Source organism: Pristiophorus japonicus, chromosome 3 (assembly GCF_044704955.1).
Source record: "Pristiophorus japonicus isolate sPriJap1 chromosome 3, sPriJap1.hap1, whole genome shotgun sequence".
In the NCBI taxonomy this organism is placed as follows: Eukaryota; Metazoa; Chordata; class Chondrichthyes; family Pristiophoridae; genus Pristiophorus; species Pristiophorus japonicus.
This window is the reverse complement of record NC_091979.1, coordinates 7,001,515-7,027,893: the sequence shown is the minus strand read 5'-3', so window position 1 is coordinate 7,027,893 and position 26,379 is coordinate 7,001,515. Positions and strand designations below refer to the sequence as shown.

Here is a 26,379-nt window from a genome sequence, read left to right as displayed (position 1 = left end):
CTAGAACCAGTTGGAATTCATTCACAATCGTTAATTCAAACCCTGTTAAGCTGGGTAACAGCTGTACGGGTTAGTAAGCTTAATCAGCCTCTGGCTGACTGACCACGAACCCACTAACTACCTAATTAATAAGCCGACCTGATGGTGCGGGTCAGTAAGATCAGTTGGTTAATGCTGGATTGTGGCTGACTAGGTTGAGCCCGTACCTGTTCGAACATGAACGCAAACTCCACTCCTTGCTTGGCCACGTTCTCTACATCCAGGAAACAGTAGAGCTTGAAGTAGAGTCCCCACATCCCATCGCCCCGCTCCTCACTGCCCAGCAACCTAGGGTCAAAGCAAATCAACCATTGATCATGGGCCCGACTCTACAGCCTCACCCCACCCCCACTGCTACCTCTACCCACCACTCCCCTCCCTCCCCCCCACCCCATCCCTACCTCATCCACCTCTCCTCCTCCCTCACCCCCACTCCTCCCTCTCCCCCCCACTCCTCCCTCTCCCCCACCCCCACCCTCCTTCCCAGCCCCACACCCCTCCTCCTTCCCCATCCACATCTCATTGCTCCGCTCCACACTGCCCAGCAGCCTCAGGTCAAAGCACAGCAATCATGGGCCCGACTCCACAATCCACTTACACCCCTCCCCCACCCTTCCTCCTCCCCAAGATCTCTCCTCTCCCCCCACCCCCCGCTATTCACTGCCAAACAACCCCACTTACACCCCCCCCTCCCCACTCCTCCCCCTCCCCTACTCCCCCTCCTTCCACCCCCATTCCTCCTCCTCCTTCCCCCCGTCTACTCCTCCTCCCCCCCCCCCCCCGCTCCCTCTCACTGCCCCGCACCCAAATCCTTCCCCTCCTCCTCCATCAGCTGATGTCTATGGAATTGGCGCCCAGGAGGCGGGGGGTTGCAGACCCTCACTTGAAGTGCAACGTTCCATCCATACCTCTCGAATTTAGCCAGAACATCTGCGACGATGACCCGACTCTCAATGGCCTTGTCACCAAGCATGTTGTGTTCAAACAGAGCAAACATGTTGCGGCTGTCCTCCATCGCCAGGCCTCGGATCAGCTTCTCCACAACCTGGGCAAGGGCAGAAAGGACCATCCCTGAGTAATACCCGTATCTCCGCCCCCAACAGAGATATCAGTCAGGAATAACATAAGAATTAGGAGCAGGAGTCGGCCATACGGCCCCTCGAGCCTGCTCCGCCATTCAATAAGATCATGGCTGATCACGATCTCAACTTCACATTCCCGTCCGATCTCCATATCCCTCGATTCCCCAAGAGTCCAAAAATCTATCGATCTCAGCCTTGAATATACTCAACGGCTCAGCCTCCACAGCCCCCTTGGGTAGAGAGTTCGAAAGATCCACAACCTTCTGAGTGAAGAAATTCCTCCTCAACTTGGTGTTTAATGACCAACCGCTTATCCTGAGACTGTGACCCCTGGTTCTAGAATCTCCAGCCCGGGGGAAACACCCTTTCAGAATCAACCCTGTCAATCCCCCTCAGAAGCTTGCATGTTTCACTGAGATCACCTCTCATATTTCTAAACTCCAGAGAGTGTAGGCCCAATCTATTCAATCGTTCCTCATCTCTGCGCTGAGACACCAGGGGTTCGATTCAAAGGGAATAAACTTCATCCTTAAATCAGTGAGCGGGGTCAGTGTGCGGGGTCAGTGAGAGCGGTCAGTGAGAGCGGTCAGTGTGCGGTGTCAGTGTGCGGGGTCAGTGTGCGGAACAGTGTGCGGGGTCAGTGAGCGGGGTCAGTGAGCGGGGTCAGTGTGCGGGGTCAGTGTGCGGGGTCAGTGAGCGGGGTCAGTGAGCGGGGTCAGTGTGCGGTGTCAGTGAGCGGGGTCAGTGAGCGGGGTCAGTGAGCGGGGTCAGTGTGCGGGGTCAGTGAGCAGGGTCAGTGTGCGGTGTCAGTGTGCGGGGTCAGTGAGCGGGGTCAGTCAGCGGGGTCAGTCAGCGGGGTCAGTGAGAGCGGTCAGTGAGCGGGATCAGTGAGCGGGGTCAGTGAGAGCGGTCAGTGAGTGGGGTAATTGAGCGGGGTCATTGAGCGGGGTCAGTGAGAGCGGTCAGTGAGCGGGGTCAGTGAACGGAGTCGGTGAGAGGGGTCAGTGAGTGGGGTCAGTGAGCGGGGTCAGTGAGCGGGGTCAGTGAGCGGGGTCAGTGAGAGGGGTCAGTGAGCGGGGTCAGTGAACGGAGTCGGTGAGAGGGGTCAGTGTGTGGGGTCAGTAAGTGGGGTCAGTGAGAGCGGTCAGTGAGCAGGGTCAGTGAGAGCGGTCAGTGAGCGGGATCAGTGAACGGAGTCGGTGAGCGGGGTCAGTGGGTGGGGTCAGTGGGTGGGGTCAGTGAGAGGGGTCAGTGAGAGGGGTCAGTAAGCGGGATCAGTGAGTGGGGTCAGTGAGCGGGGTCAGTGAGCGGGGTCAGTGAACGGGGTCAGTGAACGGGGTCAGTGAACATAAGAACATGAGAATTAGGAACAGGAGTAGGCCATCTAGCCCCTCGAGCCTGCTCCGCCATTCAACAAGATCATGGCTGATCTGGCCGTGGACTCAGCTCCACTTACCCGCCCGCTCCCCATAACCCTTAGTTCCCTTATTGGTTAAAAATCTATCTATCTGTGATTTGAATACATTGAATGAGCTAGCCTCAACTGCTTCCTTGGGCAGAGAATTCCACAGATTCACAACCCTCTGGGAGAAGAAATTTCTTCTCAACTCGGTTTTAAATTGGCTCCCCCGTATTTTGAGGTTGTGTCCCCTAGTTCTAGTCTCCCCGACTAGTGGAAACAACCTCTCAGCCTCTATCTTATCTATCCCTTTCATTGTTTTAAATGTTTCAATAAGATCACCACTCATCCTTCTGAACTCCAACGAGTAAAGACCCAGTCTACTCAATCTATCATCATAAGGTAACCCCCTCATCACTGGAATCAGCCTAGTGAATCGTCTCTGTACCCACTCCAAAGCTAGTATATCCTTCCTTAAGTAGGTGACCAAAACTGCACGCAGTACTCCAAGTGCGGCCTCACCAATACCCTATACAGTTGCAGCAGGACCTCCCTTCTTTTGTACTCCATCCCTCTCGCAATGAAGGCCAACATTCCATTCGCCTTCCTGATTACCTGCTGCACCTGCAAACTAACTTTTTGAGTATTTATCGGGGACTTGGCCTGGAGGGTGGTGCACGGAGCAGTGCCGTGCAATAAATTTTTAAGCCGGTTCACGGGCTCCCAGGCCGCCTGCAATTTCTGTGGTCTGGAAGAGTCCGTGTTCCATGTTTTTATGGAATGCACGAGGTTGCAGCCCCTGTTTTATTATTTAAAGGGGCTGCTCCTGAAATTCTGGCTGCACTTCAGTCCCACACTCCTGATCTTTGGGCACCCTGTGCGGAGGGGAGTGGGTAGGTCCGAGGGCCTCCTCATAGGACTGCTCCTGGGCACGGCCAAGGGTGCCATCAGCCGGTCCAGTCAGCGGGCGGTCGAGGGGGTCGTTCAACCTGACTGCCTGCCTCTCTTCCGCGCGTACATCCGCGCTAGGGTGTCCTTGGAGATGGAGCACGCGGTGTCCACCGGTACGCTCGCGGCCTTCCGCGAGAGGTGGGCACCGGAGGGACTGGAGTGCATCATCACGCCCGGCAACCAAATTTTAATTTGATTTTATGTTTTTTAAGTTAATTTGTTTTAATTGCCGGTGCTTTTAGTGGCCCCTCCCCTTTTATAGGGGGCACTTGGGAAAAAAAAATTCGATTCTGTGCCCCCCAAAAAAAAAGGCATTGTAAATGTTGGTGTTTCCCCCAGATCGGGGGGCACGGTTTAATGTTTTTCTGTTAACTCCTAAAAGAGTTTCATGCACAAGGACCCCCAGGTCCCTCTGCACCGCAGCATGTTGTAATTTCTCCCCATTCAAATAATATTCCCTTTTACTGTTTCTTTTTTCCTAGGTGGATGACCTCACATTTTCCAACGGGGTCAGTGAGCGGGGTCAGTGAGCGGGGTCAGTGAACGGGGTCAGTGAGAGCGGTCAGTGAGTGGGGTCAGTGAGCGGGGTCAGTGAGAGCGGTCAGTGAGCGGGGTCAGTGAGCGGGGTCAGTGAGTGGGGTCAGTGAGCGGGGTCAGTGAGCGGGGTCAGTGAGAGGGGTCAGTGAGCGGGGTCAGTGAGCGGGGTCAGTGAGAGCGGTCAGTGAGAACGGTCAGTGAGCGGGGTCAGTGAGCGGGGTCAGTGCGCGGGGTCAGTGAGCGGGGTCAGTGAGAAGGGTCAGTGAACATAACAACATAAGAATTAGGAACAGGAGTAGGCCATCTAGCCCCTCGAGCCTGCTCCGCCATTCAACAAGATCATGGCTGATCTGGCCGTGGACTCAGCTCCACTTACCCGCCCGCTCCCCGTAACCCTTAGTTCCCTTATTGGTTAAAAATCTATTGATCTGTGATTTGAATACATTCAATGAGCTAGCCTCAACTGCTTCCTTGGGCAGAGAATTCCACAGATTCACAACCCTCTGAGAGAAGAAATTCCTTTTCTACTCTGTTTTAAATTGGCTCCCCAGTATTTTGAGGCTGTGCCCCCTAGTTCCAGTCTCCCCTAACAGTGGAAACAACCTCTCTGCCTCTATCTTGTCTATCCCCTTCATTATTTTAAATGTTTCTGTAAGATCACCCCTCATCCTTCTGAACTCCAACGAGTAAAGACCCAGTCTACTCAATCTATCATCATAAAGTAACCCCCTCATTTCCGGAATCAGCCTAGTGAATCGTCTCTGTACCCACTCCAAGGCTTGTATATCCTTCCTTAAGTAAGGTGACCAAAACTGCACGCAGTACTCCAGGTGCGGCCTCACCAATACCCTGCACAGTTGCAGCAGGACCTCCCTGCTTTTGTACTCCATCCCTCTCGCAATGAAGGCCAACATTCCATTCGCCTTCCTGATTACCTGCTGCATCTGCAAACTCACTTTTTGAGATTCATGCACAAGGACCCCCAGGTCCCTCTGCACCGCAGCATGTTGTAATTTCTCCCCATTCAAATAATATTCCCTTTTACTGTTTCTTTTTTCCAAGGTGGATGACCTCACATTTTCCAACGGGGTCAGTGAGCGGGGTCAGTGAGAGGGGTCAGTGAGTGGGGTCAGTGAGCGGCATCAGTGAGTGGGGTCAGTGAGCGGGGTCAGTGAGTGGAGTCAGTGAGCGGGGTCAGTGAGTGGGGTCAGTGAGCGGGGTCAGTGAGTGGGGTCAGTGAGCGGGGTCAGTGAGTGGAGTCAGTGAGCGGGGTCAGTGAGCGGAGTCAGTGAGTGGAGTCAGTGAGCGGGGTCAGTGAGTGGGGTCAGTGAGAGGGGTCAGTAAGCGGGGTCAGTGAGCGGGGTCAGTGAGCGGGATCAGTGAGCGGGGTCAGTGAGCGGGGTCAGTGAGAGGGGTCAGTGAACATAAGAATATAAGAATTAGGAACAGGAGTAGGCCATCTAGCCCCTCGAGCCTGCTCTGCCATTCAACAAGATCATGGCTGATCTGGCCGTGGACTCAGCTCCACTTACCCGCCTGCTCCCCATAACCCTTAGTTCCCTTATTGGTTAAAAATCTATCTATCTGTGATTTGAATACATTCAATGAGCTAGCCTCAACTGCTTCCTTGGGCAGAGAATTCCACAGATTCACAACCCTCTGGGAGTTGAAATTCTTCTCAACTCGGTTTTAAATTGGCTCCCCCGTATTTTGAGGTTGTGCCTCCTAGTTCTAGTCACCCCGACCAGTGAAAACAACCTCTCTGCCTCTATCTTATCCATCCCTTTCATTATTTTAAATGTTTCTATAAGATCACCCCTCATCCTTCTGAACTCCAACGAGTAAAGACCCAGTCTACTCAATCTATCATCAAAAGGTAACCCCCTCATCACTGGAATCAGCCGAGTGAATCGTCTCTGTACCCCCTCCAAAGCTAGTATATCCTTCCTTAAGAAAGGTGACCAAAACTGCACGCAGTACTCCAGGTGCGGCCTCACCAATACCTTATACAGTTGCAGCAGGACCTCCCTGCTTTTGTACTCAATCCCTCTCGCAATGAAGGCCAACATTCCATTCGCCTTCCTGATTACCTGCTGCACCCGCAAACTAACTTTTTGAGATTCATGCACAAGGACCCCCAGATCCCTCTGCACCGCAGCATGTTGTAATTTCTACCCATTCAAATAATATTCCCTTTTACTGTTTCTTTTTTCCTAGGTGGATGACCTCACATTTTCCAACGGGGTCAGTGAAGGGGGTCAGTGAGCGGGGTCAGTGAGCGGGGTCAGTGAGAGCGGTCAGTGAGAGCGGTCAGTGAGAGCGGTCAGTGAGCGGGGTCAGTGAGTGGGGTCAGTGAGCGGTGTCAGTGAGCGGGGTCAGTTAGAGCAGTCAGTGAGTGGGATCAGTGAGTGGGGTCAGTGAGTGGGGTCAGTGAGCGGGGTCAGTGAGAGCTGTGAGTGAGAGCGGCCAGTGAGAGTGGCCAGTTAGCGGGTCAGTGAGCGGGGTCAGTGAGTGGGGTCAGTGAGAGCGGTCAGTGAGTGGGTTCAGTGAGCGGCGTCAGTGAGCGGTGTCAGTGAGTGGGGTCAGTGAGAGCGGTCAGTGAGCGGGGTCAGTGAGCGGGGTCAGTGAGAGGATTCAGTGAGCGGGGTCAATGAGCGGGGTCAGTGAGCGGGGTCAGTGTGAGCGGTCAGTGAGCGGGGTCAGTGAGAGTGGTCAGTGAGCGGGGTCAGTGACAGCAGTCAGTGAGAGCAGTCAGTGACAGCAGTCAGTGAGCGGGGTCAGTGAGAGTGGTCAGTGACAGCAGTCAGTGAGAGCAGTCAGTGACAGCAGTCAGTGAGTGGGGTCAGTGAGAGCGGTCAGTGAGTGGGGTCATTGTGCGGGGTCAGTGAGTGGGGTCAGTGAGAGCGGTCAGTGAGAGCGGTCAGTGAGCGGGGTCAGTGAGCGGGGTCATTGAGTGGGGTCAGTGAGAGGGGTCAGTGAGAGGGGTCAGTGAGTGGGGTCAGTGAGTGGGGTCAGTGAGCGGGGTCAGTGAGTGAGGTTAGTGAGCGGGGGTCAGTGAACATAAGAACATAAGAATTAGGAACAGCAGTAGGCCATCTAGCCCCTTGAGCCTGCTCCGCCCTTCAACAAGATCATGGCTGATCTGGCCGTGGACTCAGCTCCACTTACCCGCCTGCTCCCCATAACCCTTAGTTCCCTTATTGGTTAAAAATCTATCTATCTGTGATTTGAATACATTCAATGAGCTAGCCTCAACTGCTTCCTTGGGCAGAGAATTCCACAGATTCACAACCCTCTGGGAGTAGAAATTCTTCTCAACTCGGTTTTAAATTGGCTCCCCCGTATTTTGAGGTTGTGCCTCCTAGTTCTAGTCACCCCGACCAGTGAAAACAACCTCTCTGCCTCTATCTTATCCATCCCTTTCATTATTTTAAATGTTTCTATAAGATCACCCCTCATCCTTCTGAACTCCAACGAGTAAAGACCCAGTCTACTCAATCTATCATCAAAAGGTAACCCCCTCATCACTGGAATCAGCCGAGTGATTCGTCTCTGTACCCCCTCCAAAGCTAGTATATCCTTCCTTAAGAAAGGTGACCAAAACTGCACGCAGTACTCCAGGTGCGGCCTCACCAATACCTTATACAGTTGCAGCAGGACCTCCCTGCTTTTGTACTCAATCCCTCTCGCAATGAAGGCCAACATTCCATTCGCCTTCCTGATTACCTGCTGCACCTACAAACTAACTTTTTGAGATTCATGCACAAGGACCCCCAGGTCCCTCTGCACCGCAGCATGTTGTAATTTCTACCCATTCAAATAATATTCCCTTTTACTGTTTCTTTTTTCCTAGGTGGATGACCTCACATTTTCCAACGGGGTCAGTGAAGGGGGTCAGTGAGCGGGGTCAATGAGCGGGGTCAGTGAGCGGGGTCAGTGAGCGAGGTCAGTGAGCGGGGTCAGTGAGAGCGGTCAGTGAGAGCGGTCAGTGAGAGCGGTCAGTGAGTGGGATCAGTGAGTGGGGTCAGTGAGTGGGGTCAGTGAGCGGGGTCAGTGAGAGCTGTGAGTGAGAGCGGCCAGTGAGAGTGGCCAGTTAGCGGGTCAGTGAGCGCGGTCAGTGAGCGGGGTCAGTGAGAGCGGTCAGTGAGTGGGTTCAGTGAGCGGCGTCAGTGAGCGGTGTCAGTGAGTGGGGTCAGTGAGAGCGGTCAGTGAGCGGGGTCAGTGAGCGGGGTCAGTGAGAGCGGTCAGTGAGCGGGGTCAGTGAGCGGGGTCATTGAGTGGGGTCAGTGAGAGGGGTCAGTGAGAGGGGTCAGTGAGTGGGGTCAGTGAGTGGGGTCAGTGAGCGGGGTCAGTGAGTGAGGTTAGTGAGCGGGGGTCAGTGAACATAAGAACATAAGAATTAGGAACAGCAGTAGGCCATCTAGCCCCTTGAGCCTGCTCTGCCCTTCAACAAGATCATGGCTGATCTGGCCGTGGACTCAGCTCCACTTACCTGCCCTCTCCCCATAACCCTTAATTCCCTTATTGGTTAAAAATCGATCTATCTGTGATTTGAATACATTCAATGAGCTAGCCTCAACTGCTTCCTTGGGCAGAGAATTCCACAGATTCACAACCCTCTGGGAGAAGAAATTCCTTCTCAACTCGGTTTTAAATTGGCTCCCCCATATTTTAAGTTGTGCCCCCTAGTTCTAGTCTCCCCGACCAGTGGAAACAACCTCGCTGCCTCTATCTTGTCTATCCCTTTCATTGTTTTAAATGTTTCTATAAGATCACCCCTCATCCTTCTGAACTCCAATGAGTAAAGACCCAGTCTACTCCATCTATCATCATAAGGTAACCCCCTCATCTCCGGAATCAGTCTAGTGAATCGTCTCTGTACCCACTCCAAGGCTAGTAAATCCTTCCTTAAGTAAGGTGACCAAAACTGCACGCAATACTCCAAGTGCGGCCTCACCAATACCCTATACAGTTGCAGCAGGACCTCCCTGCTTTTGTACTCCATCCCTCTCGCAATGAAGGCCAACATTCCATTCGCCTTCCTGATTACCTGCTGCACCTGCAAACTAACTTTTTGAGATTCATGCACAAGGACCCCCAGGTCCCTCTGCACCGCAGCATGTTGTAATTTCTCCCCATTCAAATAATATTCCCTTTTACTGTTTCTTTTTTCCAAGGTGGATGACCTCACATTTTCCAACGGGGTCAGTGAGTGGGGTCAGTGAGCGGGGTCAATGTGCGGTGTCAGTGAGCAGGGTCAGTGAGCGGTGTCAGTTTGCAGTGTCAGTGTGCGTTGTCAGTAAGCTGGGTCAGTGAGCGGGATCAGTGAGCGGGGTCAGTGAGCGGGGTCAGTGTGAGGTGTCAGTGTGCGGTGTCAGTGAGCGGGGTCAGTGAGCGGGGTCAGTGAGCGGGGTCAGTGAGAGCGGTCATTGAGAGCGGTCATTGAGCGGGGTCAGTGAGCGGGGTCAGTGAGCGGGGTCAGTGAGAACGGTCAGTGAGCGGACGGGTGCCTTACCTCTCCCGCCGTAGTGTGTGAGTTAATGGTGATTTTACACGATCCCCCGCCGTGACAGTAAACTGTCGTCACCATCTCCTGCCGGCCCATCAACGCTTGGATCTCCTCCTGCGACGGCACGAACTCTCGCGTTTTGGTTTTTTTCAGAGACTCGTTGATGAAGTGGGCGTGTTTCTCAATCTCACTGCCGGGGAATTGCTCCTTCATCCTGCGGGAAAACACAGTGAAATCCAACTCAGACTCCGAACCCACAGGCAGCTCAGACAGAGAATAGTCAGTGTGAGTCGAGCGACACCAGCCGAGAGTCCTGGACTGAGCCCTGCACCAGGAACACCAGCTTTAGGGTCCAATCGGGTGGAAATAGGACCAGAACTCACGGGGTCATCACTCTCTACAGAAACTCCGCCAAGTATTGGAGCTCCGTCTCCAATCCTGCGGGGGAGTAAATCACCCACGCAATATTAATCCTAACCAGCAGCCCACCTCTGTATCGGGCGGTGGGGGCGGGGAGATTGGGAGAAGGTGGGTGGATATTATGGGCTGGCTGGGTGGATAGGTGGATATTAGAACTTAAGAACATGAGAAATCGGAACAGGAGTCAGCCATATGGCCCCTCGAGCCTGCTCCGCCATTTAATATGATTATGGCTGATCCGATCATAGACTCAGGTCCACTTCCCCGCCATCACCCCATAACCCCTTACCCCTTATCGTTTAAGAAAATGACTATTTCTGTCATAAATTTATTCAATGTCCCAGCTTCCATAGCTCTCTGAGGCAGCAAATTCCACAGATTTACAACCCTCAGAGAAGAAATTCCTCCTCATCTCAGTTTTAAATGGGCAGCCGCTTATTCTAAGATCATTTCCCCTAGTTCTAGTTTCCCCCATCAGTGGAAACATCCTCTCTGCATCCACCTTGTCGAGCCCCCTCATAATCTTATACGTTTCGATAAGATCACCTCTCATTCTTCTGAATTCCAATGAGTCGAGGCCCAACCTACTCAACCTTTCCTCATAAGTCAACCCCCTCATCCCCGGAATCAACCGAGTGAACCTTCTCTGAACTGCCTCCAAAGCAAGTGTATTCTTTGATAAATATGGAAACCAAAACTGCATGCAGTATTCCAGGTGTAGCCTCACCAATACCTTATATAGCTGTAGCAAGACTTTCCTGCTTTTATACTCCATCCCCTTTGCAATAAATATTATGGGCTGACTGGGTGGAAAGGTGGATATTATGGGCTGGCTGGGTAGGGGGTGGATATTATGGGCTGGCTGGGTGGATAGGTGGATATTATAGGCTGGCTGGGTGGATAGGTGGATATTATGGGCTGGCTGGGTGGATAGGTGGATATTATAGGCTGGCTGGGTGGATAGGTGGATATTATGGGCTGGCTGGGTAGGGGGTGGATATTATGGGCTGGCTGGGTGGATAGGTGGATGTTATGGGCTGGCTGGGTGGATAGGTGGATATTATAGGCTGGCTGGGTGGATAGGTGGATGTTATGGGCTGGCTGGGTGGATAGGTGGATGTTATGGGCTGGCTGGGTGGATAGGTGGATATTATAGGCTGGCTGGGTGGATAGGTGGATGTTATGGGCTGGCTGGGTGGATAGGTGGATATTATAGGCTGGCTGGGTGGATAGGTGGATGTTATGGGCTGTCTGGGAGCTGTGACTCAAACCTCTTGAGGTGGAACTTGAGGTAGCGAAGGATGGTCCGGCTGGGCAGGAAGGTGCAGCTCATGCAGCTGAGCAGCCGGCAGTGGTGCAGGTTCCCTGTGCTATTCGGCTGAGGCATGTGGTTGGTCTGTTTGATCAGCTGACAGTAGACCTCATCCCGGAGTGATTTCAGGTCCTGGCAGGTTTGTAGAATTCCCTGGATAATGGGAATGGGATCGGTGACTGACTCCAGCTCCTGCAGCGAGTTGAAGATCCTGACAGCCTCGTCCTGGAGACTCGTGTAGCCTTTCTCTTTCTGCACTGGAGCCGGGGAGACAGGAAAGGCGAGAGGTTAGTCTGACATCTAGACTCATAGACCATGAACACACTAACTTCTTCCTGTAGTTAGATCCTTGGAATCTCCACTCCCGAGGGCGCTGGCTCTCCCTGGGAAATAATCCCCTCCTCCATCTCACCCCAAGTGGCCTTCCTTCCTGTGTGAGTTTGGTAGGCTAGTCAACTGTGCGGGCATCACACCTAAGCCCCAGCTGGCCCGCACCCGACGGCCATGTGTCCGAACCCTCCCCTGGGGGGCACTGTCAGTTTCCCTGTCATTAACCCAGCGGCACTGAGGCTAATTATAGCAGCGTTACCGACCCCCCCACCTCAACCCTGGGGGGGTGGGGGGAGCGATGGCTAAAGCAGAGAAAGGGAATGGAGGGGGGAAAGGAGAAGAGGGAGGAGGGGAGAGGAGAGGAGGAGAGGAGGGGGAGAGAGGAGTGATGAGAGGGGAGAGGAAAGGGCAGGGGAGAGGACCGAGGAGGGAGGAAAGAAAGGGAGTGGAAGAGAGGGGAGGAGAGGAGATGGGAGGGGAGGGGAGGGGAGGAGAGGAGAGAGGAGGAAGCGAGGGGAGGGGAGAGAGAGAGAGGAGAGGGGAGAGAGAGAGAGGAGAGGGGAGAGAGAGAGAGGGGAGAGAGAGAGAGAGGAGAGGGAGGGGAGAGGTGAGGAGGGGAGAGGAGAGGGAGGGGAGAGAAGAGGAGAAGAGTGGAGAGGAAAGGGCAAGGGAGGGGAGAGGACCGAGGAGGGAGGAGGGGAGGGGAGGAAGCGAAGGGAGTGGAGGAGAGGGGAGTGAGGAGAGGGGAGGGGAAGGAAGGGGAAGGAAGAGGAGAGGGGAGGGGAGAGGAGCGGGGACGGGAGAGGAGAGGGGACAGGAGAGGAGAGGGACGGGAGAGGGGAGAGGAGAGGAGAGGGGGGGGAGAGGAGAGGGGGGGGAGAGGAGAGGGGAGAGGGGACGGGAGAGGAGAGGGCAGAGGGGACGGGAGAGGAGAGGGCAGAGGGGACGGGAGAGGAGAGGGGACGGGAGAGGGGAGGGGAGAGGGGACGGGAGAGGGGAGGGGAGAGGGGAGGGGAGAGGGGAGAGGAGAGGAGAGGGGAGAGGAGAGGGGAGAGGAGAGGAGAGGGGAGAGGAGAGGGGAGAGGAGAGAGGAGGGGGGAGAGGGGAGGAGAGGAGAGGGGGGGGGAGAGGGGACGGTAGAGGAGAGGGGACGGGAGAGGAGAGGGGAGAGGGGATGGGAGAGGAGAGGGCAGAGGAGACGGGAGAGGAGAGGGGACGGGAGAGGGGAGGGGAGAGGGGACGGGAGAGGGGAGGGGAGAGAGGAGAGGAGAGGGGAGAGGAGAGGGTAGAGGAGAGGGGAGGGGACGGGAGAGAAGAGGGTATGGGAGAGGAGAGGGGAGGGGAGAGGAGAGGAGAGAGGAGGAGAGGGGAGAGGAGAGGGGAGAGGGGACGGGAGGGGGAGGGGACTGGAGAGGGGAGGGGACGGGAGAGGAGGTTTTTTGGATATATACTGAAGGGGAAGGATGTGCAGGGCTATGGGGTAAGAGCGGGGGGAGTGGGACTAATTGGATCGCTCTTTCAAAGAGCCGGCACAGGCTCGATGGGCCGAATGGCCTTCTGTGCTGTATCATTCTATGATTTTGCATTTACATTTGGTGTTACCAAAAGTGTATTGTGTCCCAGGGCTGTGGGGGATTTGTGTGTGTAGATGTGACACTCACAGCTCAGGTTAATGTCACCGTACAACAATGGCAGCAATGGTGAATGCAGCGGGTGCTGGGTGTACCGCAGGATTGGGTTCCTCCGGTAAATCTGCTGCACAATCTCCGAATTCACACTGTTCTCCTGAAAGGTAAAAACGGATTTACTCTCAAGCTGAAAGCAAAAGCAGATGTTGGTGTGACCTCCACCCGTCCCATTAATACATTCAAACAACCAAATGGAACAGAGAGGAAACTTTACAAGACCAGAGCTGATCGCAAAACTGACAAGCTGTTACTGACCATGAAACGGGGTCACACACACCTCAAGGTCAATCGGGCAGACGCAAAGCAGGAGACAGACACACACGGATACAAACTGACACACACACTGACTGACACACACTGATTGACACTGACTGACACACACACAGACTGACACTGACTGACACACACACAGACTGACACACACTGACTGACACACACACACACAGACTGACACTGACTGACACACACACACTGACACTGACTGACACAGACTGACTGACACACACAGACTGACATTGACTGACACACACATAGACTGACACTGACTGACACACACACAGACTGACACACACAAACTGACATTGACTGACACACACAGACTGACACAAACACAGATTGACACACACACAGACTGACACACATTGACTGACACTGACTAACACACACTGACTGACAGACACTGACACACACACAGACTGACACACACACAGACTGACAATGACTAACATACACTGACTGACACACACAGACTGACACACAGACTGACACACACACAGACTGACACTGACTGACAAACGCAGACTGACATACACTGACTGACACACACACTGACTGACACTGACTGATACACACAGACTGAACTGACTGACACACACAGACTGACACACACACAGACTGACACTGACTGACAAACACAGACTGACATACACTGACTGACACTCACAGACTGACTGACACACACAGACTGACACATACACACACACACTGACTGACACACACACACAGACTGACACACACACAGGCTGACACTGACTGACAAACACAGACTGACACACACACAGACTGACACACACTACACAGACTGACACACAAACAGACTGACACACACAGACTGACACACACACACACACAGACTGACACATACACTGACTGACACCGACATACACACACATTTACTGACACGCACACACACACACATACACACTGACTGACACACATACACACACAGACTGACACACACACAGATTGACTGGCACATACAGACTGACTGGCACTCACTGACTGACACACACACACACAGACTGACATAAACACACAGACTGACACACACACACACACACACACACACACACACACATAGATGCACACACACACAGAAGACACAGACTCACACACACACAGATACACACATAGACAGACTGACACACACAATGATACACACAGACTCACTCACACACACAACATAAGAGCATAAGAAATAGGTGCAGGGGTAGGCCATTTGGCCCCTCGAGCCTGCTCTGCCATTCAATAAGATCATGATTGATCTGATCTCGACCTCAACTCCACTTTCCGGCCCACTCCCCATAACCATTGACTCCCCTGTAGTTCAAAAATCTGTCTATCACAGCCTTGAATTTATTCAATGACCCAGCCTCCACAGCTCTCTGGGGCAGAGAATTCCAAAGATTCACGACCCTTTGAGAGAACATAGAAACATAGAAAATAGGTGCAGGAGTAGGCCATTCGGCCCTTCTAGCCTGCACCGCCATTCAATGAGTTCATGGCTGAACATGCAACTTCAGTACCCCATTCCTGCTTTCTCACCATACCCCTTGATTCCCCTAGTAGTAAGGACTTCATCTAACTCCTTTTTGAATATATTTAGTGAATTGGCCTCAACAACTTTCTGTGGTAGAGAATTCCACAGGTTCATCACTCTCTGGGTGAAGAAATTCCTCCTCATCTCGGTCCTAAATGGCTTCCCCCTTATCCTTAGACTGTGTCCCCTGGTTCTGGACTTCCCCAACATTGGGAACATTCTTCCTGCATCTCCATCTTAAATGGGCGATCCCTTATTCTGAAACTATGCCCCCTAGTTCTAGATTCCCCCACGAGGGGAAACATTCTCTCTGCATCTACCCTGTCAAGCCCCTCAGAATCTTATATGTGAACTCAGTGTGAACTGAGACACACACACAGACTCCCAGACATAAACACACACACACGGACACACAGATACACACACACTCACACAGCCTCACACAAACAGACACAAACACAGACACACACATAGAAACACACAGATACTCACACAGGCACATACGCACAGACTCTCACACGCACAGACTCACACGCACACACTTTATACTCCATCCCCCTTGCAATAAAGGCCAACATTCCATTTGCCTTCCTGATCACTTGTTGTACCTGCATACTAACTTTTTATGTTTCATGCACAAGTACCCCCAGGTCCCGCTGTACTGCAGCACTTTGCAATTTTTCTCAATTTAAATAATAATTTGCTCTTTGATTTTTTTCTGCCAAAGTGCATGACCTCACACTTTCCAACATTATACTCCATCTGCCAAATTTTTGCCCACTCACTTAGCCTGTCTATGTGCTTTTGCAGATTTTTTGTGTCCTCCTCACGCATTGCTTTTCCTCCCATCTTTGTATCATCAGCAAACTTGGCTACATTACACTTGGTCCCATCTTCCAAGTCGTTAATATAGATTGTAAATAGTTGGGGTCCCAGCACTGATCCCTGCGGCACCCCATTAGTTACTGATTGCCAACGCGAGAATGAACCATTTATCCCGACTCTCTGCTTTCTGTTAGTTAGCCAATCTTCTATCCATGCTAATATATTACCCACAACCCCGTGAACTTTTATCTTGTATAGTAACCGTTTATGTGGCACCTAGTCAAATGCCTTCTGGAAGTCCAAATACATCACATCCACTGGTTCCCCTTTATCCACCCTGTTTGTTACATCCTCAAAGAATTCCAGCAAATTTGTCAAAGATGACTTCCCCTTCATAAATCCATGCTGACTCTGCCTGACCGAATTTTGCTTTTCCAAATGTCTTGCTACTGCTTCTTTAATAATGGACTCCAACATTTTCCGAGCCACAGATGTTACGCTAACTGGTCTATAATTGCCTGCTTTTTGTCTGCCTCATTTTTAAAATAGAGGCGTTACATTTGCAGTTTTCCAATCTGCTGGGACCTCCCCAGAATCCAGGGAATTTTGGTAAATTACAACCAATGCATCCACTATCCCTGCTGCTACTTCTCTTAAGACTCTAGGATGCAAGCCATCAGGTTCAGGGGATTTATCTGCCTTTAGCCCCATTATTTTACTGAGTACTATCTCCTTAGTGATTGTGATTGTGTTAAGTTCCTCCCCGCCTATAGCCCCTAAACTATCCGCTGTTGGGATATTGTTAGTGTCCTCTACTGTAAAGACTGATACAAAATATTTGTTCTGAGTTTCTGCCATCTCCATGTTCCCCATTATTAGTTCCTCTGTCTCGGCCTCTAAAGGACCAACATTTACTTTAGCCACTCTTTTCCTTTTTATATACCTATAGAAACTCTTGCTATCTGTTTTTATATTTTGTGTTAGTTTACTTTCATAGTCTATCCTCCCTTTCTTAATCATTTTTTTGGTCATTCTTTGCTGGCTTTTAAAAACTTCCCAATCTTCTGTCCTCCCACTAGTTTTGGCCACTTTGTATGCCCTTGTTTTTAATTGGATACCGTCCTTTATTTCTTTAGTTAGCCACGGATGGCTATCTTTTCTTTTACACCCTTTTCTCCTCACTGGAATATATTTTTCTTGGGAGTTGTGAAATATCTCCTTAAATGTACACCACTGTTCAGCAACCGTCCTACACTTTAATCTATTTTCCCAGTCCACTTTAGCCAACTCTGCTCTCATACCTTCATAGTCTCCTTTATTTAAGCTTAGTACATGGTTTGAAATCCAACTTTCTCACCCTCCAAATGAATTTGAAATTCAATCATGCTATGATCACTCATTCCGAGGGGATCCTTTACTAGGAGATTGTTTATTAATCCTGTCTCATTACACAGGACCAGATCTAGGATAGCCTGCCCCCTGGTTGGTTCCGTTACATACTGCTCAAGGAACCCTTCCCTTATGCACTCTATAAATTCATCCTCAAGATTGATTCCAGAGATGAGGGGGTTGACTTATGAGGAAAGGTTGAGTCGGTTGGGCCTCTACTCATTGGAATTGAGAAGAATGAGAGGTGATCTTATCGAAACGTATAAGATTATGAGGGGGCTTGACAAGATGGATGCAGAGAGGATGTTTCCACTGGTGGGGGAGACTAGAACCAGGGAGAATAATCTTAGAATAAGGGGCCGTCCATTTCAAACTGAGGTGAGGAGGAATTTCTTCTCTCAGAGGGTTGTAAATCTGTGGAATTCGCTGCCTCAGAGAGCTTTGGAGGCTGGGTGATTGAATATATTTAAGGCGGAAATAGACAGATTTTTGAGCGAGAAGGGAGTGAAGGGTTATGGGGAGCGGGCAGGGAAGTGGACCCAAGTCCATGATCAGATCAGCCATGATCGTATTAAATGGCGGAGCAGCCTTGAGGGGCCGAATGGCCTACTCCTGCTCCTATTTCTTATGTTCTATATTCACACAGACACACACACACACACACACACACACAGACTCTCTCACACAGACACAGAGAGAGACACCCACACACACAGACATTTACACAGACACATACACAGACACACATTCACACACAGACACACACACACACACACACTCCCACACACACACAGCCACACCTACACACACACTCACACACTGACACATACACACTCACTCACACACACACCCACACACACACACTCCCACACACACTCACACTCCCCCACACACACACACACTCCCACACACTTACACACCCATGATCAATGTGTTGGCACCCTGACCCTGGCATCCATTGGCCATTGACTCTCCTTACCTTGATGTCACGAATCAACTGCTGTGTTGGGGTTTCTATGGGAACCTTGTTGTCGATGACGTTCTGGACGGCTGTGGCCCAGCGCATTGCCTCGTTCAGTAACTTGGTGTAGAGTCGGTACGAGTGCTTCCTGCCATGGATCACAAGGTGCCAGTAACCTGCAGACGGCAGAATGGGCAGCAGTGTGTGATAGGGTCATTGGTGGGAGTAACACTCCTCCATACACCGCCTGAAACATGCAAGATTCTGAAAGAGACTGTCAGGGCAGATGCTGAGCTATTGCTTCCCCTGGCTGGAGAATCTAGAACTAGGGGGGTCACAGGGCTGGAAACTGCCCTCCCTTGCACCTACCATTAGCGCCTCCGGGGGGCGATAACAGTGCGCTGCTGGCTCTGGGGCCGGGTGCTGCGAGAGTTCCGACGCTCGCGAACTAGTTGTGGAGGTTTGCGATGGCGGTAACCCCGAACGCCACGATCTCCTGCGCCCGGAGAATGTGATGTCGCCCGGTGAGCATCGCCCCGTTACCGCTCTGGACGCAAACTTCGGTTCTGCCCCCTTGCAGCATCACCGGGCGTCAACATCGGCATGTGCAGGTGGCGTTGCGTTGTGAGGTCGGCCGGCTGCTGAGAGAACGCTATTTAAAGGTAAGGGGTGCTTGGGCCAGTAAAACATTTGTTTTCGCCCCTTAGGTTATTTTTCAACCATGTTGCTGTGCGGCGATTGATCAGCCCTGCGCTCTGTTCGAGAGCTTGGGGCTGATCGTGGCGGAGTGCAGTGCCGACGGCGACAAGGGACATCGCTGAAATGCAGAGTCTGCAGCAAGGGCCTTTCCCTTTAAGGGAGGGAAGGAGCCTCCGTTTCCGGCAGCGCTGCACGGGACATTGGGCAGCACCGCACCGCTTCGCCACCCCCCAGCGCCGCCCCCCCCCCCCCAACCCTCCCGCCGGCTTTAGCGCTCCGAGGGAAGTGGTAGCGCTTGTTTTAACGTTCCACTTCCTTCCTGGAGCGCGAAACTGTAAGTGTGCATCAGCTTTCACTTGCGTAATGTCCGCCGATACTTCGCTCCCCCAAACGTTATCACCGCAAAGGGGCCGTGCCGCGATTTCACCCCCACAGGGGTCGGCCATTTGGGACCGAGATGTGGAGTAATTTCTTCACTCAAAGGGTGTTGAATCTTTGGAATTCTCTGCCCCAGAGAGCTGTGGAAGCTGAATATATTCAAGGCTGAGTACGATATATTTTTGGATTCTAGGGAAATCAAGGGATATGGGGATCGGGCAGGAAAGTGGAACTGAGGTCAAAGATCAGCCATGATCTTATTAAATGGCGGAGCAGGCTCGGGGGGGCCGAATGGCCGACTCCAGCTCCTAATTCTTATGTTCTCTCACACACATTGATACTGTGAGGCACGAGGAGTAACACTCCCACACACACTGATACTGAGGGACACTGGGAGTAACACTCTCACACACACTGACATTGAGAGTCAGTGGGAGTAATGCTCCTACACACACTAATACTGAGTCACTGGGAGTAACACTCCCACACACACTGATACTGAGAGTCACTGGGAGTAACACTCTCACACACACTGACATTGAGAGTCAGTGGGAGTAATGCTCCTACACACACTAATACTGAGTCACTGGGAGTAACACTCCCACACACACTAATACTGAGTCACTGGGAGTAACACTCCCACACACACTGATACTGAGTCACTGGGAGTAACACTCCCACACACACTGACACTGAGAGTCACTGGGAGTAACACTCCCACACACACTGATACTGTCTGTCATGTATTCAACCAGCATTGTAACACATGTATAAACTGACCTAAGTTGTACACCGTGAGAACACTGACCACTAGGTGGGAGACACTCCTAACCTGGACCTTCAGGTATAAAAGGGGAAGCTCCACCCACCTTCATCACTTGAGTGCTAAGGAATAAAGGACGGGTCACAGACTGACCTTCTCTCAAGCATGGGCCTCGTGTGCATTTATACTGTGTAGTAAGGATGTATCAATGGCGACAAGAAACTGGGATTTAAACCACGCGAGCATGGCCACTAGCAGAACAGACGAGAGGTACTGTATTAAGGAATGGTTGGGACAGAGATTCAACATTGTTAAAGGAGCACACAGTTCTCCAGGCAGACAAGGGCAGTCAGGCATGCCCCAACATGTAGTCGAACCCAGAGGGGGAGTTCGACAGAGACAATAGCAAGCTGGACAGCGATTCACACCATTGCAAGGGACAATGCGGCCAGTAATGGGGCCATCAACATCTGTTAATGGTGCACTCAAGACAATAACAGGAGCAGTCAGGGACGATCGACTGGCAAGCGACCTTTTGTTTCAAACCGCAACTCATGCTGGAGGCGTGGAGGCACACACTCAGCCGGAGTTTGCAGAGATGAGCAAAATACCTGCAGAAATTGCAGAAATGGACACTGGGGGAAATCGCTGGAAGCTGAAGTTCAGCGAGTTCATGTGGAGCACGTATACAGTTCATACACCAGGACGCCACCGATAATGATGAAAGTGCTCCTCAATGGCATCCCAGTATCAATGGAGTTAGACACAGGTGCCAGCCAGTCCCTGATGGGTATCAAACAGTTCGAAAAGTTGTGGGCATCCAAGGCCAGGAGGCCAAAATTATCGGCGATTGACGCACAGCTACGGACTTACACAAAGCAGATCATTCCGGTGCTAGGCAGCGCCACGGTAGTCGTGACCCACAAAGATTCGGAGAACAGGTTGCCACTCTGGATTGTCCCAGGGGACGGTCCCGCACTACTGGGGAGGAGTTGGCTTGCTGTCATGAATTGGAAATGGGGCGATGTCAATGCAATTTCCTCTGTGGAGCGAGTATCATGCTCACAGGTCCTGGACAAATTTGACTTATTATTTCAACCCAGCATTGGCACTTTCATGGGGGCCAAGGTAGTGATTCACATAAACCCGGACGCCAGACCAGTGCACCACAAGGCCAGTGCGGTGCCGTACGTGATGCGGGAAAAGATAGAAGGCGAATTGGATTGCCTGTTGAGGGAAGGCATCATCTCGCCAGTCGAATTCAGTGACTGGGCGAGCCCGATTGTGCCGGTGCTCAAGGCGGATGGGTCGGTCAGGATATGTGGCGATTACAAGGCCACATCGGGTGTCACTCCAAGACCAGTACCCGCTACTGAGAGCGGAGGACCTCTTTGCGACGCTATCCGGTGGCAAACTTTTTTCAAAATTGGACCTGACCTCAGCTGACATGACCCAGGAGCTGGCGAGTGAGTCGAAGAAGCTGACCACCATCACGACACACAAGGAGTTGTTTGAGTACAACAGATGTCCGTTCAGGATTCGCTCGGCCGCCGCGATCTTCCAACGAAATATGGAAAGCCTCCTCAAGTCGATTCCAGGGACGGTGGTTTTTCAGGACGACATCCTCATTACGGGTTACGATACTGAAGAACACCTCCACAACCTGGAGGAGGTGCTACGCAGACTGTACCGGGTAGGTCTGCGACTGAAAAAGGCGACGTGCGTCTTCCTAGCTCCAGAGGTAGAATTCCTGGGGATGAGGGTAGCAGCAGACGGGATCAGCCCTACTGCGTCCAAGACGGAAGCGATCCAGAGAGCACCCAGACCCCGTAACACGACGGAGCTGCGTTCGTTCCTGGGGCTCCTGAACTATTTTGGTAACTTTCTTCCCAAATTGAGCACGCTGCTAGAGCCGCTACACGTGCTCCTACGCAAAGGTCGTGAATGGGTCTGGGGGGACAGCCGGGAAAGGGCTTTTAATAGAACACGCAATTTGTTATGTTCCAACAATCTGTTAACGCTATATGACCCATGTAAGAAACTTGTGTTAACGTGCAATGCGTCGTCCTATGGTGTCGGGTGTGTGTTGCAGCATGTTAATGCCAAGGGTCAGTTACAGCCGGTAGCTTATGCCTCCAGGAGTCTGTCCCAGGCAGAAAGTGGCTACGGGATGGTAGAAAAGGAGGCGCTCGCATGTGTATATGCGGTAAAGAAAATGCACCAGTACCTGTTTGGCAGGAAATTTGAGCTGGAGACAGATCACAAACCCCTAACGTCCCTTTTGGTCGACAACAAGGCCATAAATGCAAACGCATCGGTCCGCATACAGAGGTGGGCACTCACGTTAGCTGCCTAAGACTATACAATTCGGCACAGACCGGGCACCGAAAACTGCGCCGATGCACTCAGCAGGCTCCCACTAGCCACCACTGAGGGGGCTACCGAGCATGGTGCTGAGATGGTCATGGCTGTTGAAGCTTTCGGAAGCGAAGGCTCACCCGTGACAGCCCGTCAGATTAAAGTCTGGACAAATAGAGACCCGCTATTGTCTCTAGTCAAGAAATGTGTCCTGAATGGGGACTGGGCAGCCACGTACAGGGCATGCCCTGAGAAATTTAAACCATTTCACAGGCGCAGGGATGAACTCTCGATTCAGGCCGATTGCCTACAGTGGGGAAACCGCGTAGTCATGCCCCAGATGGGCAGAGAGGTGTTCATCAGAGAACTCCACAATGGGCACCCGGGCATTGTCACGATGAAGGCAATTGCCAGGTCACACGTTTGGTGGCCAGGGATAGACGCAGATCTGGAACTTTGTGTTCGCAGGTGCAACACGTGTGCCCAGCTGGGCCATGCGCCCAGGTAAGCCCCCCTTAGCCCCTGGCCATGGCCCGCCAAGCCTTGGTCACGCATCCATGTGGACTACGCAGGTCCTTTCATGGGGAAAATGTTTTTGGTTGTAGTAGACGCCTACTCCAAATGGATCGAGTGTGACATTTTAAATTCAAGCACATCCTCTGCCACGGTAGAAAGTCTACGGGCAATGTTCGCTGCCCACGGTCTACCGGACATCTTGGTCAGCGACAATGGCCCGTGCTTCACAAACACTGAATTCCAGGACTTCATGGCAGGCAATGGAATTAACCATGTTAGAACGGCACCGTTCAAGCCGGCCTCAAACGGCCAGGCAGAACGAGCAGTGCAGATAATCAAACAGGGGATGCTCAGATTCCAAGGGGGTTCCCTACAAACCCGCTTATCACGCCTCCTGTTGGCCTATAGGTCCCGACCACACTCACTCACAGGGGTTCCACCCGCAGAGCTACTAATGAAAAGGATGCTCAAAACCCGATTATCTCTTATACAACCCACCATGAAAGATGGGTCAGTCACAATATCACTACCATGACAGGAATGCGAGGACGCGATGTATTGATGTAAATGATCCTGTTTTTTTCATCAACTACGCTGCAGGCCCAAATGGCTCGCAGGCACTGTGGTTGCCAAAGAGGGAAATAGGATTCTGGTAGTTAAATTTACCAATGGACAAATCTGCCGCAAACATGTGGATCAAACAAAAAGGAGGTTCAGCAACCCCATAGAAGAAGCAGAGGAAGAACACGATATAGAGTTCACTCCACCACAGGTGACCGAACACCGGAACCAAAGGGAGGAGAGCCCAGTCTGTGGGCAGTCCGGACGGGCCTGAGGCACTGCAAACAGCAGACACTCAGGCCAGCGCCCAACAACCGGAGCCCCAACTCAGGCGCTCTACAAGGGAGCGTAAACCACCAGAGAGACTCAACCTGTGATCCCAATAAGACTTTGGAGGGGGAGGTGATGTCATGTATTCAACCAGCATTGTAACACGTGTATAAACTGACCTAAGTTGTACACCGTGAGAACACTGACAACTAGGTGGGAGACACTCCTAACCTGGACCTTCAGGTATAAAAGGGGAAGCTCCACCCACCTTTATCACTTGAGTGCTAAGGAATAAAGGACAGGTCACAGACTGACCTTCTCTCAAGCATGGGCCTCGTGTGCATTTATACTGTGTAGTAAGGACGTATCACTGTCTGTCACTGGGAGTAACGCTCCCACACAGACTGATACTGAGAGTCACTGGGAGTAACACTCTCACACACACTGATACTGTCTGTCACTGGGAGTAACACTCTCACACACACTGATACTGTCTGTCACTGGGAGTAACACTCTCACACACACTGATACTGTCTGTCACTGGGAGTAACGCTCCCACACACTGATACTGAGAGTCACTGGGAGTAACACTCCCACACACTGATACTGAGAGTCACGGGGAGTAACACTCTCACACACACTGATGCTGAGAGTCACTAGGAGTAACACTCCCACACACTGATACTGAGAGTCACTGGGAGTAACACTCTCACACACACTGACATTGAGAGTCACTGGGAGTAACGCTCCCACACACTGATACTGAGGGACACTGGGAGTAATGCTCCCACACACACTGATACTGAGAGTAACACTCCCACACACACTGATACTGAGAGTCACTGGGAGTAACACTCCCACACACACTGATACTGAGGGACACTGGGAGTAATGCTCCCACACACACTGATACTGAGAGTCACTGGGAGTAACACTCCCACACACTGACATTGAGAGTCACTGGGAGTAACACTCCCACACACACTGATACTGAGCGTCACTGGGAGTAACACTCCCACACACACTGATACTGAGAGTCACTGGGAGTAACACTCCCACACACTGACATTGAGAGTCACTGGGAGTAACACTCCCACACACACTAATACTGAGAGTCACTGGGAGTAACGCTCCCACACACACTGATACTGAGAGTCACTGGGAGTAACACTCTCACACACACTGACATTGAGAGTCACTGGGAGTAACGCTCCCACACACTGATACTGAGGGACACTGGGAGTAATGCTCCCACACACACTGATACTGAGAGTAACACTCCCACACACACTGATACTGAGAGTCACTGGGAGTAACACTCCCACACACACTGACACTGAGAGTCACTGGGAGTAACACTCTCACACACACTGATACTGAGAGTCACTGGGAGTAACACTCCCACACACACTGATACTGAGAGTCACTGGGAGTAACACTCTCACACACACTGATACTGAGAGTCACTGGGAGTAACACTCTCACACACACTGATACTGAGAGTCACTGGGAGTAACAATCTCACACACACTGATACTGAGTCACTGGGAGTAACGCTCCCACACACTGATACTGAGAGTCACTGGGACTAACACTCTCACACACACTGATACTGAGGGACACTGGGAGTAATGCTCCCACACACACTGATACTGAGAGTCACTGGGAGTAACACTCCCACACACACTGATACTGAGAGTCACTGGGAGTAACACTCCCACACACACTGATACTGAGAGTCACTGGGAGTAACGCACCCACACACCGATACTGTCTGTCACTGGGAGTAACACTCCCACACACACTGAAACTGACAGTCACTGGGAGTAACATTCTCGGAGGAGGTTCCTGGCAGTGGAGTAACTCTTTCCCCTCAGGCTGGTGGTGTGGAGTCAGGAGCACATGTCAGTATTTCCCGGGCAACTTGGGTTCCAGTCTGCTCAGAAAGTGATCCACTGAGGCAGCGACTCTCTGTGCCGCATTAATCTACCACACACGGAGTTACAGCCTGTCTAAGTACCTGTTTCCCGGAAGGTTTTGTCGTCTGGTTGAACGACGGAGCAGAGACTGTTGAGCACCAGGGTTCCCAGCTTGGAGGCGCTGCGCTCGGAGTTCTTGTAATAATCCAGCGAGTTGGTGTTCAGCACAAACCAGCGTTTCTTCAGCTTCAGCGACGATGTTTTCCCGCTGCTTCTCATCTCTTTCTGCAGCCAACCTGGAGCAGGAGGGTGACAGAGTCAGCACCGGGACACCCGCACACAGAGAAAGACCGCACACGGAGACAGAGTCCGCACACAGAGACAGAGCCCGCACACAGAGACAGACCCCGTACACAGAGACAGAGCCCACACTCAGAGACAGACCCCACACACAGAGACAGAGTCCGCACACAGAGACAGACCCCACACACAGAGACAGACCCCGCACACAGAGACAGAGTCCGCACACAGAGACAGAGTCCGCACACAGAGACAGAGCCCGCACACAGAGACAGAGCCCGCACACAGAGACAGACCCCGCACACAGAGACAGACCCCACACTCAGAGACAGAGTCCGCACACAGAGACAGAGC

At 52.0% G+C, this 26,379-nt stretch overlaps 2 protein-coding genes across 2 annotated transcripts in view; one reads left to right on the top strand and one right to left on the bottom strand.

Moving 5' to 3' along the window:
• LOC139260446 (unconventional myosin-X-like) overlaps positions 1-58 on the top strand; it is a 204,319-nt gene extending 204,261 nt beyond the window's left edge. Inside the window, exon 32 of the mRNA XM_070877008.1 lies at positions 51-58. Coding sequence (XP_070733109.1) covers positions 51-58 — 8 coding nt within the window. The remainder of the gene's footprint in view (positions 1-50) is intronic.
• A 67-nt stretch (positions 59-125) lies between these two features.
• On the bottom strand, positions 126-26,016 carry LOC139260445 (unconventional myosin-X-like). The gene is made up of 7 exons (XM_070877007.1): positions 25,827-26,016; positions 18,280-18,437; positions 13,241-13,364; positions 11,209-11,506; positions 9,524-9,731; positions 948-1,084; positions 126-327 (listed from the first exon to the last, which is right to left on the bottom strand). Exons 1-7 carry the CDS (start codon positions 26,002-26,004, stop codon positions 126-128), a joined length of 1,305 nt encoding a protein of 434 aa, XP_070733108.1. The 5' UTR covers positions 26,005-26,016.
• Between the last annotated feature and the right edge of the window lie 363 nt (positions 26,017-26,379).

Coding starts and splice junctions, on each gene's coding strand:
- LOC139260445 (XM_070877007.1), bottom strand. CDS start 26,004: ATGAGAAGCAGCGGGAAAACATCGTCGCTGAAGCTGAAGAAACGCTGG. Junction 13,365..18,279: donor AGTTGATTCGTGACATCAAG/GTAAGGAGAGTC, acceptor TTTACCTTTCAG/GAGAACAGTGTGAATTCGGA. Junction 9,732..11,208: donor CTCAAGTTCCACCTCAAGAG/GTTTGAGTCACA, acceptor GTTTTCCCGCAG/GATGAAGGAGCAATTCCCCG.